The 19,697-nt window shown below is 51.8% G+C and overlaps 2 protein-coding genes across 2 annotated transcripts in view; one reads left to right on the plus strand and one right to left on the minus strand.

Annotated features, from left to right (window-relative positions):
• The window catches only part of LOC149333448 (cytochrome P450 2U1-like), a 447,818-nt gene that overhangs the window by 129,409 nt on the left and 298,712 nt on the right, over nt 1-19,697 (plus strand). The window lies entirely within an intron of this gene.
• LOC149333451 (uncharacterized) lies at nt 9,911-11,206 on the minus strand. The gene is made up of 2 exons (XM_089556049.1): nt 10,928-11,206; nt 9,911-10,309 (listed from the first exon to the last, which is right to left on the minus strand). The coding sequence occupies exons 1-2, from the start codon at nt 11,204-11,206 to the stop codon at nt 9,911-9,913; spliced, it is 678 nt and encodes a 225-aa protein (XP_089412175.1).

Raw genomic sequence — 19,697 nt, forward strand, 5'->3', positions numbered from 1 at the left:
CTATGGCGTACTACTGGCATGCGTCTTCAGCGGAGGCTGAAGAGCTCGGCTGCTCTCGCACGATTCAGTCACTGGCAGCAGCCAGCAGAGAAGTATGTTTACTATTCTTGGCTCTTGGCGACTTTCGCTTATGGCGGCCCTAACGACCGCCTGTTCTGTGTTTGTTTTTAAAGGCATGCCGGTCTATGGTAACAAAAGTCTGAACCAAAAATAGCACCTGTTCTAGTTTATGGCTGTATCAGAAAAACAAAAATCGAGACAATCGACAAGGCATAATTCATCGGTTGCGTGAGGCAGCCATGGAGGACACCAAAGCTGAGAAGCGGAAGTCACACGAGGAGGACTTGTAACTCTTTCTTTTTTTGTGTCATCGTTTCTTGACTTGGGAGCGAGCTGAGGCAAGAGATTTCTGGGCGAAACAACGAGCTTCCCACCGAGACCAGGACACTGTCGGTTGCGGCCCCGCAAAGATACCGTGGTCCAAAGGATGGGAATTTTTCTACCGTTTCAAGTTATACAGCACGCACCATCTTGTTTGATAAAACAGTTTCCTTTTAGAATCTTCTGCCAGTTTCGCGCTACACATCTTAATGACAGCGTAAACAACGCAAAAATATGGACACTTCGAATTGTTAAAAACCGAAGTTTTTGTCATTTCTCACGATTTGTTTGCCCCGTCCCCCCTTAAAGCACCTCTAGCAACTCACGTGACCAGCGCCGCCATTGGAAGCGAGGCACGCTTAAGGCCGATTCACACGACGGTCTGTTCGCCCGCGGCCCGCGCACTACGCGTTCATGCGTCAGCACATTGAGAGGCGCGCTGTCGGCCGCCACCCATCCATCCATCCATCCAGCGCGCCTCTCAATGTGCTGACGCATGAACACGTAGTGCGCGGGCCGCGGGCGAACGGACCGTCGTGTGAATCGGCCTTCAGCAGCTGCGATACAGACGGTGACGCTACTCCAGCGCAGCTACTACCGTCTATGACAAGCCCCGGAATACGCAACGAATTTGTTGTTGTGCATTTTACGCTTGCGTCTACTTCTTCGAGGAGATCGACATTCAAATTTTTTTTAAAAATTTGGACCCCTCCCCATATAGCAGTTAAGAGGGAAACACTTCCCTTGCGGCGGCTACATCACATTTGCGATCAACTTATTAAGATACTGATGTTCTCATACACAGGGGCATTGTGCGTAGCCCGGAATCTCTGAGGATATACGCCGCCGCTGTACGTCAGAACCGATAGCTTCAGAAAAAAATCTGCCTCTCCTGTAACCGAGATTAGAGTAAGCATGAAATGTTTACGGGCATAACACATTGGTTGTTGATGGTACTAGTCAAAATCTTGAAGTGGGTCTAGTGTTCAACACACCACACCACACATACTGTGCATTGGTCCATGTGGACGCAATCATTTCCTGTGAGTGTCTGGGGAATCTCTTCCGCCCTGCCTCGTCAGCTGTATCCGGTTTCTGTTTGCCTTTCATCTTTGTAATCGTTGTTTTCATTCCTCGGTTATTTGTACCACGTTGCCTATGTGACACTGGTGACGTCACCGCAGGATTACGTCACGCATAATTGAGGACGAAGTAATGAAAAATTACTAATGAGTGACTAATTACTTATCAATGGCTAAATACTAATTAACTGCTAATGAATGACGCGTAAGCTTCGCCTTTAGGAGTGGAACGCGACAGCGTGTTGTAGCGCTGCCAGGCAGTCCACGGAACGCCACCACCTGTTCGGCGCGATGCCTTGCCCTTTGAACGCGACGCTTTTTGACGAAAGGAAATTACGCAGTAATTCTCTGCCATCTCGGTGGACACCCGAACCGCACCGTCCAGGAAGGGAGGAACGCCACCACCCTTTCGGCGCGAAGCTACCGGCGCTTGTATGCCGGTCCCGTAGGAGGGCTTAGAGAGCCTCGTGAAATCTCGTACGGTGCCCGGATGCTCTCGTTGCAGTGCCCGGATGAATGGAACTCAGTGCCCGGATGTTGGCTCTCGGTTTTGGCGTGACGTCACCACACTGCCGACAACGGAATCTAAAAATGGCCTGGCTTAGCTTATGGTTAAGCCTAGGATGCGAAGCATACCGCCGGCGGAGGCTGCGCGTCCGCAAGCGAGCGCACGAGTTGAGCCCCAGCTTTCACAGCTGTTGTGACGTCAGCGCCTCTAGCGGAAGGAGCGGGAGTTAGGCCGCCGGTGGAGGCTGCGCGTCCGCAAGCGAGCGCACGAGTTGAGCCTCAGCTTTCACAGCTGTTGTGACGTCATATCAAGTGGTGCGCCGATGTAGGTCAAGTGGTAGCTACGCGGCCGCGCGTGGCGCAGCAAGGAAGAGCTCGGTTGTGCGGCTAGTATGCTGCGCATAAAAGCATTTCATGCTTAACAGAAAAAATTCAGGGACTCACTTTGTTGACCTAAAGTGCGGTGAGGCGAAAGCCTTAAGCGCGGTGTTGCTACTTGTGTCACTGGTGTGTGGTTAAGATCTTAATTAAGTACACAATTGTTTGTGAATCTTCTTGTGAATCTTGTGAATCAGTTTGTGAGTCTGTGTAGCGACGCGCATGGTTCGCACCGGCCGCGTGCCGAAGTTAAAGGGGCAGCGCCGGCACGAGAGATAGTGAACACTGTCGGACTATTGGCTCGGTCGGACGCTGCCACCGCGTTTTCTCCAGCTCGCTTCAATAAATGTGAACGCGGCCGCCCCTTCCCGGCGACCTGAACAGATTCATTGTATGTTCGGTGCGGGCACATATATCTTCCAATCACATTCTAAATTTTGTGATGTGAAGTTAACAGCGTTTTGTACTACGCTCGGCAATGCGCGTCACGTCATCCCCCTTAAAAACTCTACTAACGTGCACATTTTACAACCTGGGCCCGCAGCAACTCGTACACCGCAACTCTTAATGCGCAGATCGCGCACCATTGACGCTGCATAGGCATACACGCGAGGCAACTCCTCGCCGCCGTCATCACCGTCGACTGGTGCTGTGGTCGCAGCAGTCTCTACCTGATGGCAACCCACGCTAGAAAACAGCAGTCAGTCATCTGATTGCGAGTACTTGTTGAAGTAACTAAAGTCGTCACAGTACGCATTGCCCCCTCGCAACAGGTAGGCGTTGTTGCACTATCGTGCGCAAGCAGAACATGGACTGATTTGAACGAGAAAGACGGAGACGAAGCAGTTGGAAACTTACCTGGAACGAAATGTTGTACGTTGTCACGGCTCCTAGCAGGATTTTATCCCTTATAGATATTTCTTAAGACAGTATATAAACTGCCCAAGTCTGTAGCAAGTCTGTAGACTTGCTACAGACAAACGCTATAGACTAGTCAATAGGGTATACAAAACCTGTAGACTGTGTATATACATTTTATATTTTTATGGCCACACACTTAGCGGAGTCTTTTCAAGATAGTCTATACACAATGAACAGAAAAAAGCTAACATATATACAAAGGCAATACAGACTACAAGAAGCCAGTAGACAGTCTGTAGGCCATTTTCTTCTTGAAGGAAGCGCTCAGTCACCCCCGCGAATCTTCTCACGTGGACTGTCGTCATTCTGTTTGTGCGATGGCGTTCTGTAAGAAAAACTACCACCCGACGGAAGCTGCTTATCTGCTCGTGGTACTTGCGGCCTTGCCGAAGGAAGTTCTACTGGCGTGCCATGATGATGACCCATTTTCTGGTCACACGGAAACGAGCCACATGGGAGAGATGCACGGAGCACGTTCAAAAGTTAAACAACATGCGGCAGAAGAACGCGCGGGCTAGAATAAACGAATGAAGCAAATACAATTAAGCGCACTCATAATAATATCAATCACACACCACAGCTTCCTATAGCGGCAAATTTGAAGTGAGAATATGCAACCAAGGATGCTGATAAACTTTAGCCGCTGTAACCTGCGCCCGAAATGAAGGAGGTTGGCTACGCTCGACTCTTGCTCCAGCGTAGCAGGTTCGTCAACAACGCGCTGAAAACCACAAGGGAGCCGTGCTTAGGAAACCGCGCTGAGAGAACAGTGCATGGCTTCCGGCATTTATGTCAAGAAAGGACAGTGAAGTTCGCTGAAGCCTGGAGAAGGAATTGAATAAACCTCTGATTATATTATCCCATTGTAGCAGCCTGATGCATGACATGCGAGACAACAGCCCTTCGTTTCCTCCTCGAAACACTTCGGCGACCAACCTCGCCATGGGACCCCGTAACTCTTGCGAATGAAGGTGTGCAATGGATCCAGATCCCCATAGGCCCTCCTCAACTCCCCGTTGCTTCAGCGATGAGCGAGGTGTCGTCTCAACACGTTTCTGAAGGTACACCAACTTGCCCAAGAAGACAAATGTCGCTGTAACATAGGCTCAGGCACGCAATTCGTTAGCATTTGAACACTGAAACGGTAATCGCAAACGTCACGCTTAGATTATATTTCACCTAAGTCGCGACGGGAGTTTCCGCTCAAATCTGGTTTAGCGCCGGTGATATAAATGTACCATACTATAAAATACTGTCCTGACATCATCAGCCTAAATACAGTCACTGTAAGGTGTACTTTTCTTTGACCACCAAATAATTCCTGTGTCAGCTTTCGCCACCTTACACCCGGAAACTTCCTTAATCTCATCCGAATGTGCGACCCTCGGAGACCCTCAGAGTAATCAAGGTTTCCCTGTCCAGACATATCACTTTCCCTGTCCGGACATATCACAAGTGAAGTAAAGTTTCACACGTGTTCTTTATCTTCCTTCCTCGCACCAGAGGTGCCCCGCCAGAGACGGTTTCTTTAACTGGAAGACTGAAGCTTTTCTTCGCACCAGGGGTGCCCCGTCAGAGACGGTCTCAAGATGAGTTACGGTGCAGGGATAAAGGAAATACTTGAAGATTTATGTACAGATATTTACAATCACATACAAGTTAAGGCACTGGAGACATATTAAGCAGCAAAAAGACAAACAACAAAAAGGTGGAACTGGCTAACACTAGGGGAGGCCCCTACTCGGCATAGCCGAAGATGCATAGCACCTGACCTTAGCCCAGAACCCTTTTTCTCGCCCCGGGGCTCGATTTTAAAGCCCGTGAGGCCCGGCCCACATTTGGTAGCCACCAATCATGCTACACTCTTCATACGATTGGCTCATCGAGAGCATGGCCAGCCCTCTAGCCTCCGTAGGGCAAAACACCCTCTCCATTGCAAAAAAAAACATAAAAACAAAAAAACGCACAGTCGTGCCAGCCAGTGCCAGTATATGCGGGGTAGAACATTCTCCCTCCAAAATAAAAGTAAACACAAACACAAAACACACTCGTGCGAGCACGTGACGGCGGTTTCCCCAATGACCCTCGACTTTGGCGTCGTCTCGGAATTCGGGATTATCGGGCTTAAGCGGGCAGCTACCACTGTAGCTGACACTGCGAGCTCGGACCTGCATTCCAAGGCGACTTAGCCTTCCCAAGGCTGTTTAGTCGGCGCCTCACCGATACCCGTAGCGTCACCCAACTCGGGCCTTCGCTACTCGCGCGGCTAGACGCGCTGTCGCCGGCTATTCCTCATCTCGTTTGCCCCCTCGTCACGGCGCCCTGACGCCGTTCCGTCCGGCAGTGCTTAATCCTCTCAGGAATCCTGCATACTTTTCGAACGAGACGTTCGTCGCGAGCTTGTGTCGCATATCTGGTGTCCGCTAAGACGAGGGGATAAGACAAGGGGGGGGGGGGGGGTCGACGTGTGGCGGCCCTTCAGCCACATAGCTTTCACCGCTCCCCTGCCCAGCCGACGCGAAGCAGCCCCAAAGGGCGATGTACGCCCGAGCGGCCCGGCGCCTGCGCGCGCGCGCGCGCGCATCTTTCCAAGAAATGTCATTCTTCCTTTCGAGCGCACCCCACCGTCCCGTCCCGTCCCGTCGAGGGGGGGGGGGGGGGGGGGTCCATTGAAGACGGCAGCTGCGGGGTACTGAGAAAGAATTAGCGGTAGTAATGACCCCGCACGCACTACCGATACCACACGCCCTTTCCAAGATTCTAAAAAGGGCTCAAATGGCACTTTCAGAATTATAACAAAAGGGATCGGTGCCTGTCACGAAACCACACTGCGGGTGACATAACATACACAAACCATACACATTCAAATGCGCGTTTCACACATCTAAATCCAGCGCATTGGCCGAAGTCCAAGCTGTCGCGCTGGGACCAGTTGCATCAACAAAACTAAAAGCAAAATAATGCACACGGGCACCAATACAACGTAAGCAAATTGCTTACGGGCACCAAGAAAACATAAGCACAATGCATACTCAAATACACCCGGTGGCATGCTTGCTGTGCACCGTAAAACGGAGTCCAAGTTGATAGGCTATACCCAGTTCACCTGCATGCACACCGTCGTCCTGCTCGCGAACGAGTACACATACACACAGACACTCGCAACTGGAGCACTCAGTAGCACTGATATGGGGTCCGTAGGCGGCCACGTGAGCCTCCTTAGTCGCACCGAGCGTCCCTGTGTGTATCCGAGCCGCTACGCGTTAATCTACCCGATTAACGCCAACGCCTGGCGGTCACTCAACTCGTTAGGCTGATGACCCCACGGGGCGAGAACTCTGAAGCTGGTGCCCTCCAGGATCAAATACATCCCGGTCTTCGATGGGTCCAAACCCCTTACCACACGACGCACATGAGGGCCCGCTCTTTCCGGCGCGACGGTACGAAACTCGCGCTGCGTAGGGAGCGCATCCCTTGCCCTGTCTAACCATACTAGTGCGGCCGGCTTTGCTACAACTAATCTGACGTACCGCAGCACGGAACGTACTGTTCCTGGCAGCGACTTTCAATTTGAAAGCCACGCCCCTGCCTTCGGCTACTTCGCCTCGCTTGGAGCCATTTGGCCCGTTCCTGCACGAGCCAACACTGAAATTGCCGCTCCCTGCCTTATAGGGGCTTTCCGGCTCCGTACCTTCGTTTAACTCGCCAATCTGACGTCTGTCATCGCTGGCCATTTCATGATGAACGAACTGCTCTTTTTCGCAGCTTGCTTGAGACTGCGTTTTTGGAATTTTCAAACTCAATTCCAACGTTCCTGGGCTCGCATTGTCGCTCCTGATCTCATCTGGAGTAGAGCTAACCTGGGCGGCTGGATCATCGCAGTGCGAGATCACCGCCTCCAATACCGTGGCGCTGCGTTCCCTCAGGATGCATTCTTCGCCTGAGATTACACTTTCTCGACAAGCTGACTCAGTTTTCTCTTCTGCCTGGCAGTTTTTCTTTCGTTCTTCTGATATGTCGGAGGTCACAACCTTCGCCATCGAGCCTGCGGGAATTTCATGGCGGTCCTGTTTGTTGTCGGACAGCTTCGTCTCGACTGCCCCCGAAACATGGGAATTTGGCTGCTCCTTTTCGTTGCTAGCCGCGTGTAGTGGTGGAAAAGCTGCGATATTTTCGCGCCCCTCAGGAATCTCGCCCTCACCTCCTGCCTTTTTTTTCGGCCTTTTCGAACGACGAGGTGTTCCCGCATGCCGGCTGCTTGTTTACAGCCACCTGGCTGCTGCTTCCTTCACTTGTGCTCGACGAGCACAAGCCTTTGCCTTCCAGCGCAGTCTGTCTGGACTCGGAGTAGTTTCCCCTGGCTAGTTCACTAGCCCTCCTAACCCCCTTGAGCTCAGCCAGCTCGAGCTCTAGCTGCTGGCGCTTTGCCTCTAACGCCTTCAAAACGGACTTAACGTCCTGAGGTTTTTCCTCGCGATGCAGCGTCTTTCCGCCATTTACCTTTGCAAGTTTGGCCTCAAAGTACGCCACGCGCGCCTTCGCCAATTCTACTTGGCACCTCCCATCGAGTGAGGGTCGCCATGGATAACCCTCCATAACGCCGTCTGTTGTCCTACCAACTCGAACACATGCACAGGGACGAGAACAATGCAACCAAGGAAACTCACGGTTTCGATGCGTCGATCCGCATTGCCAGCCTCCTGGTGTCGGAGTCCACCGACACTTTCACTGCGCGCTGCGATGAGCTGTTGCACGCCGTTGTTTCTGTGCCCGCTGCTGTCGCCTTGCTTCGACCCGCCGGTGACCGTCGAGTTTCCGACTCGACGCGCTGCTTCTCCTGGTTGCCGTCTCTCCGCAGGTCCTTTCTCGAAAGCTGACCTGTTGCCTGGTCGTCGCCTTTTTCCTTGCCTTCAGTCTTCTTCCTGCGCCGTCTTCCGATCGCCGCAGGATCCTGTCGACTGCGCCAGTAAAGTTTCACACGTGTTCTTTATCTTCCTTCCTCGCACCAGAGGTGCCCCGCCAGAGACGGTTTCTTTAACTGGAAGACTGAAGCTTTTCTTCGCACCAGGGGTGCCCCGTCAGAGACGGTCTCAAGATGAGTTACGGTGCAGGGATAAAGGAAATACTTGAAGATTTATGTACAGATATTTACAATCACATACAAGTTAAGGCACTGGAGACATATTAAGCAGCAAAAAGACAAACAACAAAAAGGTGGAACTGGCTAACACTAGGGGAGGCCCCTACTCGGCATAGCCGAAGATGCATAGCACCTGACCTTAGCCCAGAACCCTTTTTCTCGCCCCGGGGCTCGATTTTAAAGCCCGTGAGGCCCGGCCCACATTTGGTAGCCACCAATCATGCTACACTCTTCATACGATTGGCTCATCGAGAGCATGGCCAGCCCTCTAGCCTCCGTAGGGCAAAACACCCTCTCCATTGCAAAAAAAAAAACATAAAAACAAAAAAAAACGCACAGTCGTGCCAGCCAGTGCCAGTATGTGCGGGGTAGAACATTCTCCCTCCAAAATAAAAGTAAACACAAACACAAAACACACTCGTGCGAGCACGTGACGGCGGTTTCCCCAATGACCCTCGACTTTGGCGTCGTCTCGGAATTCGGGATTATCGGGCTTAAGCGGGCAGCTACCACTGTAGCTGACACTGCGAGCTCGGACCTGCATTCCAAGGCGACTTAGCCTTCCCAAGGCTGTTTAGTCGGCGCCTCACCGATACCCGTAGCGTCACCCAACTCGGGCCTTCGCTACTCGCGCGGCTAGACGCGCTGTCGCCGGCTATTCCTCATCTCGTTTGCCCCCTCGTCACGGCGCCCTGACGCCGTTCCGTCCGGCAGTGCTTAATCCTCTCAGGAATCCTGCATACTTTTCGAACGAGACGTTCGTCGCGAGCTTGTGTCGCATATCTGGTGTCCGCTAAGACGAGGGGATAAGACAAGGGGGGGGGGGGGGGTCGACGTGTGGCGGCCCTTCAGCCACATAGCTTTCACCGCTCCCCTGCCCAGCCGACGCGAAGCAGCCCCAAAGGGCGATGTACGCCCGAGCGGCCCGGCGCCTGCGCGCGCGCGCGCGCGCATCTTTCCAAGAAATGTCATTCTTCCTTTCGAGCGCACCCCACCGTCCCGTCCCGTCCCGTCGAGGGGGGGGGGGGTCCATTGAAGACGGCAGCTGCGGGGTACTGAGAAAGAATTAGCGGTAGTAATGACCCCGCACGCACTACCGATACCTTACAAGTGACTAACACTGAAATGTATAAGCTACTCGGTGCGCTTTATCACCAAGCCAAGGCCTCAAATACAAAATACAGAATGGTTTGCTGCGGCACGGCCAGGACACTTTAACAATAGCGGCCTGAAACACTGCCAAGAGACTGCAGAACACATAAGGATTTTTAAGAGCCCGACACGGCCCCTCGACATGTAAATTAGCAATGTTTCGGGAGGAACATAGTCACAGAGCTAATCGTGGGCTTTATTAAAAAAGCTGAGCGCTCCTTTCTTACTAAGTTACGAAATTGTTCTTAAAGTTTGCTTCCATATTTTGTCACGCGAACTGCTGGGCCGCGACGTGGTAGACAATGAACTGAGTTGCAACGCTTTGCGATGTTTCTGCCTGCAGCGTCGTTCAGGAAAGTGAGTCAACTGCAGCCCATGATTCGTTGCCATACTCTCTCAGGAACCGACTTCCATCTCCCGTCGTGAGGCGTGCAGTTGTCAGGGGAGGCGGAGACACGGCTTCCCGTACGAATGGCCTCTCCAAGAGGCCGCCTTCACTGGTGAGGTCTTGATCGATGGTTGGCGCGTCACCGATGGGGCTTTCTTCCTCTTCGGTGAAAGCATTCATCCAGAACAGCACGACGAATACAATGACGAGAACAACGGCGCAGCACATGATGCTCTGCACCCTGCAGAAAACGGGGATCTTGCTTTTCTCGGCGCCATCTTGCGAAGCTGCGACCTTGGGCTCGTGCCCCAAGCGACTCCAGGAGATGCTGCGTTTCCTCTTTGGCCGCTTGCGCTGACCCTGCATAAAAGGTTTCATATTTCCAGTTACCCTTCGGAGGGAATTGAAAAGGTTTGCTCCGTTCGAATTATTCTTCACTTGCTATTCAGTGTACTAAAAGTAAGCTTGAAGTGAGTGGCAAGAAACAAACAGTGAAACAGCCAAACAGCTCGGCACTGAGTGCGGCCGCCTCTACTGAGACGTTCTATGGAGATGTTATCAGGGAGCCATAAATACACACATATTAGTCATTGAGAGGGGGAAACACTTCAGGTTTTTATGATGGCATTGCATTGTTTATTTTCTCAGTACGCCGCGAAAGCGGAAGTGAAATCACTATCAAATGACTGAAAAAAATTTTCCGGCTTTAATCCAGTGGCTACATTTTGCTATGGCTATAGCCACACTTAAATGGAGCGTCGTGCTCACACATTTGCAGTCACGACAAGAACACCTGTTATTAACATGAAAACACACAGCGCACAAAGATGATTACAGCATTAATCTGGTGTATCATGTGCTGTGTTCGACACTCGCACTAAGGAACGGGAGCGCGCTGATGACATTCAGCTTTGGGAAATCAGGAGTTAAGCAACTTTAAACAAGAAAAGAAACCATAGAGAATGGATCTTTGCTTACCAGTGCATCGCGCTCGACTAGTATCGGCCGGGACGAAGAGATTCCGGAGGAGAGTCCGAGTGGGCCTTGCCCTTGCTCCAGCTCGACGACTGACCAGGTGTGGGTGTCGGTGGCGTGCGCGATGGGTGTGCCGGTGAAGTCGTACAGCTGCCCCGTGGGCGGAGTCATGACGCCCGCGTAGAAGTAGCTGTGGTAGCGCGGGTCCCAGTACAGGGCCTCCTCCTCGGCCTGGCAAGGCGCCGGAGTCGGCGCAGCGGCTACCTCTTGTTCTCCCGCCATGAGGACTGAATATATAGAAAAATCCTCAAATTCTGGACGGAGCACAATTCTCAGGCTTAGTCCGGCACGCTCAATCTCTTCTTCTTTACTGCCGAGGACCGCATCCTCGCGGCTCTTCTTCTTCTTCACCATATGAAAATGGCACATACCCACGCGGGGGGATTTGCCAAGGTACGGTGGTAAATGCCGAGGAGGTATGAGTGCGGGAAAAAAGCTAAGTAAAATAGTAGAATGTTTGAAATCAGAAAATATATATGAGTTGTTAGAAATCTTTACAATCTTCATTGACTTTTAATCTCACCTATGCTAGGGTTGCATTGTTATGTGAACAAATAAATGTACTTTGTTTCGCGTAAATACTACATTGTTAAGTGAGAAATAGTCGAATGGCTACTTTGGGTATGCATGCCCCTAAAGGGTGCCACTGATGTCATCCCATAGGGAAGATGATTTTATGTTGTGCTCATATTATGCAAGGAAACACTACGCGAATCCGCACTTACCAAGCAGCCTTCAGCATCACTCTTGTATCTTTGTCACGCGGCAGTCGTGAAAGACATTTCCACCCAAATTGTCTGGCTTCACTAGAAGCGGAAGACCTCAAAGAAGCATAGATGCTGCTACACAATGCAGCTCTAAGGCGGAACAGACGTTGGACTTTCGCACGCCGTTATATACATTGTCTGTGACTTAGATCAAGAATTCCGAATGCCTTCATAGGTCTACACCACGAACCATCACTGGGCTCCCTAAGCACATGAGGGTACTTGCATTTGAACGCGCTGCTGTCTTGCCGCCACTGCAGGACATCATCCATGAGGTCAACATTCGACATCACATTCGCTTGGAAAATACCTTGCAAGACCGGCGCCTTCTGGCTTGGGGCTTCCAGCGACATAGCGATGCTCTCTTGTTCACTCAATCTCTACCCCCATGGGATACTCCGATTGCTTCTCGGCGATTTTGTTGCCTTAGTGTTTGCGACAATTTACCCCTCCGCATGTTCCTTGCAACGCGTCAGATTGGGGATGCGCACTCAGATAACCTCGACATCTACACCGATGCTGCTTTTTCTGGCGACCAAGCTCATTAAGCGTAGAAAGTTGGGCTAGTTGGTTGGTAGTACTATTGTGATACATTCCAGCGGCTAAAAAGACACGGACGAAGGTAGACGAGACCGGCGTTCGTCCTGTCTCGTCTACCTTCGTCCGTGTCTTTTTAGCCGCTGGAATGTATCACAATAGTACGACCAAGCTCAAATGGCATAGATTTGTACGCAGGACCCCGTACACTCGGAGGGCCTACAATTGCCACCTTCCTTTCAGTACTCACCTGCACGCTGAGCTGCTCGCTACCTGGGGAGCCATTGCCTCCCTCCCACAGGCTGTTATCAAACCAGTAATAGTCTTCACTAATTCATGGGTGGCTTACTCAGAAATCCTTCGCCCTGCCTCGAAGGATGCCACGGCCATCCAAGACATTCTCCGCAGCAATAAACAGGTTGGCAATCAGATCGAAATCATCTGACACCGGGCATACAACTACGCCCGGGGGCAGTATGGCAGCACATGCCGCTGCTGCTACCGCAGGTGGGACAATAAATTCTTCATTGCCCCCACCCCTCAGAGCAAACCTGTACGACCTTCTAAGCTACACAGCCTCCTCAGTAGCCTTTATGCACTACGCCCATGCGTCTCTCCGTGCGTCTAGTTACTGCGTCATTCCCTTTACTCAAAACCAATTCTCATTTTTTTTTCTCTTCGTACTTCAAGTCGTTCCCGCATCAGAAAACTTACTCGGCGGATCCTCTTTCCGGGCAAGACCCGCCTTGCAGGTTTCTAAGAGGTCTTGATCAATAAGGTTTATGTTGTCTCCGCATATACCCCATACACCCCATATAACCGCGCTATCACCCTTATACCCCATATCACCGCGGCAACGTGCTTGCACTGCGGGCTCCACTGCCGCGCGGACCTTACCCATTTACTCTGGCAATGCACTGCATTTGAAACTAAGAGAATGGCCGTACAGTCCCTCCAGCACATAGATTACCGTACCACGCTGCTCACGGGTAACGATCCATATCCTACCACAGTAAAGATCCATATCCGGGTAACGATCACGGGTAACGATCCATATCCTACCACAGTGGCCTTGCGTCTTCCGCTTAAAATAAAAGTCTTTCAATCAATCGATACATAGGGCAGCGCGTTGCTTTTCGAAGTCCAAGCCGATTACGCTCGCCGAACTTTGAAGTATAGACTGTAGGACGAGGCATGTTCGGGTTGTGAAAGAGAACTGGGGGGTATTCAGAATATTTTAACTGAATTCAAAAATATCTAGTTTGTCCTCAAGGATGGGGAAGGGCAACATCCTGAAACAGTGGGGTTTAAGATAAACAGCAAAATAAAAAAGGGCAGCAACGAAAATCCCCTAAGTAATGAAAAACACCTAAGTATCTATATGACGTTACTGCCTCTAGTGGGGTTCCATTCAGACAGCAAAGGGGAACGGTGTTGGAGCTCCGACTTACTCGCATTACTTTAGATTTAGAAACATTTAGTTACATTAGTCAGTTGAGACACCTGCTAGAAATTTGGTCTAAGTATTACTGAAGGGCATGAGTGTCACTATCATTTTTAATTTCTCGTACACTATGCAACCATCGGTAAACAAGTGGACAGATGGAGACCAACAATCAGGAGAATCGCTAATATAGACTAAAAATTACAGAGGGCCGAAGGCAGAGCCCTGTGGGACACCAAATGAAACCTCTATTAAGGATGAGCTGCAATTATTGGTTGCTACAAACTGTTGGCGGTTAACGAGGAAACGTTTAATCCATTTCGGCAACTGGTCATCAAGGTTAATGTGACGGTGTTTAAGTAGTTAGCAGTATGTGATATACATTTTTAAATGTCCTTAAAAAATCTAGGATTATGCAGTGTGCATATCGATCGTTATCAATAGTTGTATTGGTCTTGTGCATGAAAGTCAAAGTTGGGTACCGCAGGAGCGCTGCTGGCGGAACGTAAGTCGACAGACGACTTCGGTACAACTTAGATACAGCATAAGTCGAATTCAATACAACTTAGTTGGGATTAACGGAGTATTGAAATAGGACAGAATCTTTCAAGAGCGCCCCAGAATTCGTGCTAAGTGAAAAAATGGCTGGGGTTCAATATGGCTTGAACCTATTTATACGAGTGAAAGCTCAGTTAAGCATAATCTACACTGTCTCAAATCAACGGTCAGGTACCAAATCATTAAATCATTTCTTGTTCATCGTTCATCGCGCCTCATTTTTCGGCTGGCCGCCACGTAACATTTCGTGGAGATGAGGGGTTCCCTTCGTCGCCATCCTGGTCCCGGAGCTTCGGCGTCCTGCGCCTGCCGTGGAAGTCAGCCATGAGTACCTGGTCCGCGCCCCGCTCGGCCGTGCCCCAGCCCTGCCGACCTGAACCGACCTCGCCGCTCACCCAAGCACCGTCCCCCGCCCGGACTACAAGACACGACGAACTGGCGACGTTGCCACGACCAGAATGACCCGCCTGACCCCAGACCCTGCCCACACATGAGGACACCGCCCCCCCCCCCCCCCCTGCCCCTGCCGTTCGGTGCGTCCAAGGACCTCGGCCGTCAGCTCCTGGCACCCTACGGCCCGGATTCTTCGTGGACCGGGACACATTTGCCTATCGTCTCATCCCCCGTGGCGGCCAGCAGTGGCGCGGGACGGAGCGCTCGCGCTAGGCCAGCGGCCACTAAATCATCTCTTGTCCATTGTTCATCATGCCTAATTCTTCGGCTGGCCACCACGTTACAATATGACCACGTGGGCATACTACCGTAGCTTGGGCATACCGCAAAACAGTTAAGTTCAGTTTGACCTTGTTAATTTAAGGTCATTGTCGGTGTGGTGCCCACTTGTTTAGAGAAAATGCCAAAGTCATGGACAAATCAAGAGTAAAGGTCAAAAGGTCAAGGCCAGCTGCCCAATTGTCATAGCTATGTGATCACGAGGTCATACTACCATAGCTTGGGCCATACCACATCGCAGTGAAGGGCAAAGTAAAGGGTAAGGTTTGACCTTGTAAGACACTGAAGGTCATTGTCGCATCCGCATCGAAATCGGAAGTTGTACCCCGAGGAGCTTTAAAAAGGCTGAACAACATAACTGTCTCAGATAAGATTTGGTGGGGTTTTGGTAAACTGGCACAGAACAAGATATTTCGATATTACTGATACTTATGTTGTTTGCAGCCATCATAAGCCCTTCGTCAAGAACGGTCCCTAAGTAGAAGCTGTTCTGGCAATGGAGCCGTTGGTATCAGCATCTTACGGCCCACAGGGGCGCTACTGATCGCCGCAGTAATCATGGCTTCGGCAATAACAACCTCACCTCATGTAACCAATCACAACATCTTCCGCAAATGCACCACATTTTAGTGTAACGCTCGTGGTATACAGTCGAAAGTTTCAGACATTCGACAGCTGGTGCGAGCGTATCACTTTCATTTTATTGTGATATCAGAATCGCGTGTTGAAGACCAGTTCCGAGTGAACGGCTGCCGCCTCCTTCATTCGCAGCGACCAGATGACGTCAGCAGGTTGCTGATAAGCTTCCGCAAGGATATTCCGGCTTCCTTGGTTGAAGTCCCGCCTCAAAGCGACGACGAGTACGTGTGTGCCCTGAGAGTAATTGGTAGGCAAGTCTACACTTTAACTGGTGTATATTTAGAGCCAGGCAAGCCATGAGACAAATCAAGGCTTGAACATTTAATACTGAAAATGCCTTCGACACATTATTTGTGGAGACTTTAACGCTCACAAAGAAATCTGGGGCAGCTCCCAAACAGGTGCGCGAGGTGCGAAACTTGCCGACCTTTTTGCAAAGCATTCAATTGAGCCCCTAAACGACAGCTGCATAACCTACCTCCGAGGTGTGATGACTGCCAGCTGCATTGATGTGGCCTTCGCAACAAGTGCAGCTGCTCAAAACTTCTCCTGGCGTACTGACTTAGAAACACGCGGCAGTGATCATGTTGAGGGTTTGCGGGGTCGCAGCGGAGCACCAGACAGAGACGACCAGCGTGGCAGGCTTCTAGTTCCGGACTACTCGTGCCGGGCGTGCGCGCCCAGCACGCGCTGTTCATCTTTATTTTCCTCTAGCGCGGGAACGCCGATCTCAGCGCCGGCGCTTTATAGCGTCGCCGGGCGCTACAGGGCCCCCCGCCTAGACGGAACGTCGAAATGTGGACTCGGTGGAAGAGAGGAGGGAATGAGTGTCTAGTAAGTTCATGTCAGGGTCCGGGAAGAGCCGTCGGGTGGAGGACGCGGGCTCAGGTGGACGAGCCTGGCTGCTGCGCAACGGGCGAATGATGCAGGGTAGCGAGCTGACAATGGACAGGGAGGCAGGGGAGGCCATGGTCAGGCCGTCACCGGCTGTAGTGCTGCCCGCTGACACAAGTGTCAGCGATGTTGGAGTGTTGCGGCTGATGTCCATGGGGATCTGACGCACCGTGTACGCGATCACAAGCACAGGAGCGGCCGAAACGGCTCCATGGACTGACAGCAGATGTGGTGGGACCGTCGACACAACGGTGACAGCTGTGACGATGCCGGAGCAAGTTGCTGGGCTCAATCCAAGGTGCTTGGATGAAACGGGAGTGACAGTCCGGAGCACCTCGCCAGTGTCGATGCGCGTGTGGGCATGATCAGCTGTGGGTGTCTGCAAGAAGGTTGTGGCAGTGACAGGCCGTGTAGTTGAGACTGCTACATCAGACGGCTGGCGGACAGCAAGAGACACAGCTGGTGGATGGACAGTTGCCGCACTACTCGGTGTGGGTAACTTGATCATTCGGTGCTGAAGGTTGCTCAAGTCAGGCAGCAAAACAGGCGCTTGCTGCGACAGTGTCGAGTTGCCAGGGTCAGACGCCGAGAAGTGGGTGACAGTACCGAGGGTTTGGAGCGTGGCCCTTTGGGCAGGCGGTGTGGCTGCCTGGGTAGTGGAATTGGTATCTGACAGATGCTGTGGTGGCGGCTTCAACCTCACAGCAGAGGCCTGCAGAGCTGTTGACGGTAGTGACGAGGTAGGTGGAGATGCCGGAAGCCTCGGCACGGCTGCTGCCGCAGAGTTGTCCTTGGCTGCAGGAGGCTCTGGCGACAATGCCACTGAAGCGCAAGGAGGCAGAGCTAGAGACGCGGGTCGGATAGTAGTGGGAGCAGGGCGCGAGGCGGAGCTCGTGCGGATCCCACCTGGTGTGGCGTCGAGAGAGACAACCGGGCTGGAGACGCTGGACGGGAGTGGCGGCGATGCGGCGAGGGGCTGCTGAGGCGGGCCGGGTTCTGATGAAGGCTGCGTGGGCGCGAGCGAGGCCGGTCCAGGGACAGAGGCTGGCGGCGGCGAAAACGGGTCCGCTGCGTCGTAGAGCGGCGGCGGAACGTAGTAGGCGCCGAAATACGCCAAGACGGCCGCACGCAGCTCATCGTATGGCCGGCCGCCGAAAGCAGAGTAGGTGAGCCGACGCAGGAGGTCGGCCGGGAGGATGTCACAAAGGACTTCGTGTTTGAACGGCTGGATGGTGATGCCGTTCAGGTACATCGCAGCCTCCAGTTGGGCGAACCACCCGCCGACGCCTGCAGGCCGGAACGCCGGGAGCGGCGGGTCGAAACTTGGGTGCTGCCAGTACGCCATGCTGGAACGCCGCTGGGAAAGAAGGCACGGTTCGCCGGGTCACCACTGTTGAAGTATTAGCGGGGTCGCAGTGGAGCACCAGACAGAGACGACCAGCGTGGCAGGCTTCTAGTTCCGGACTACTCGTGCCGGGCGTGCGCGCCCAGCACGCGCTGTTCATCTTTATTTTCCTCTAGCGCGGGAACGCCGATCTCAGCGCCGGCGCTTTATAGCGTCGCCGGGCGCTACAATCATTACCAAATTCTCATATGCGCTGGTAATGCGCTGACGTCACCAAGGAGGAAACTTATAAACTCTGCAAAGTGGCATACCCACAAGAATGAAATGAGCAGGGTATTTACAGCTGCAACACAAACCACGGAATTAATCGTCACATTAGCTCATTGCCTGGAATCGAGCACAAAAATCAGAGCTAAAAGTTACAGAGTACAGTTAAATGATGAGGAATACGAAAGACTGTGTACGATGCGCAGGTTTGCCGAAAGGAAATCTTTGCGCACGAAAACCCTTGAGGATCTGCGGGCCTGCCAACGGCCACAAAGAGGCATTAGGCGCTACCTAGAAAAACTTAGTCGACAAAGGTGGCGAGACTTCTGCTCAACATTGGGCGTACGAAAACCGGCTGCCATAATTTGGCGGATTGTTCGAGGTATGCGCACGTCTCCTCACCAGATTCACCCCTTCACCGAACTATCTCTGCATGAACGGAAATCTCGAAAAAAAAAACTTCGGAAGAATGCTGCAGGCCTCTATCAGCGGGCTCACAACCTTCGACACCGATTATAAATTGTCAATTGTACCTCCCACAGGCGCCCGTGCCTGCGATGGACCAACCGTTCACAATAATTGAACTAAGCACGGCTATTGTTGATTCAAACAAGAGAACGTGTCCGGGCGATGACAAGGTGAACTATGAAGCTCTTGAAAAGCTGCCTCAAAACTGCCGGCTGCTAGAATATTGCAACTTTCCCTGGCTTACTGCTGAGGTACTTGCAGAGTGGAAGCTGGCTAAAATTATTCCCATTTTGAAACCCGCAAAGCAGCCAACTAACTACTTATCTTTCCGGACCTTTGCCGTACTGAGTTTTGCAGGTGAACTTATGGAGCGTATGATCCACAAGCGCATAACGTGGTTTCTCGAAATATACCATGAGTACCGCCTAGAAATGAACGAGTTTTGTTCGCAGAGATCTGCAATTAAGAATGTCATTGCCTTTGTCACATCACTTGAAGGAAACCTACATGCTGGGTGCATCTCGATCGCCGTGTTTCTCGACATCAAGGCTGCTTTTGGTTCTGTTTTCCACCGTGCTATTATCGCAGCCTTGGACAGTCATCGACTTGGAGGCAAGCTGTACAAGCTATTTAAAAGAGCGACAAATTTTTATGAGTACCCCGGACGCCCCAAAACTGTCTCACGCAGTAAAAGGTGTACCACAGGGTGCTATGCTGAGGCCCCTGCTGTTCAATGTCACCCTAATACAAATATCACGAAACCTATCATAAGGAGTACACACCACACTTTATGCAAATGATATCTGCATCTGGAGCGAATCCAGATCGCACCAAGCCACGCTGCGACATCTTCAGAAAGAATTGCTAAACATCTCCACGTACATGGCCCCAGAGGTGAAAGATGGAGTATCTTTCATCGGAAAAAAAGTGTTATCATGACATTCACCACGAAATAAATGACCAAACGTCCGCTCCTTCTTGGTTGGAAGCTGCTACCCTACGTACTAATCCAACGAATCCGTGGTATTGTGTATACCTAAACCTCTCTTCGACACCCCATGT

This window comes from Amblyomma mixtum, chromosome 8 (assembly GCF_055824585.1).
Source record: "Amblyomma mixtum isolate Tamu chromosome 8, ASM5582458v1, whole genome shotgun sequence".
NCBI classification, from domain to species: Eukaryota; Metazoa; Arthropoda; class Arachnida; order Ixodida; family Ixodidae; genus Amblyomma; species Amblyomma mixtum.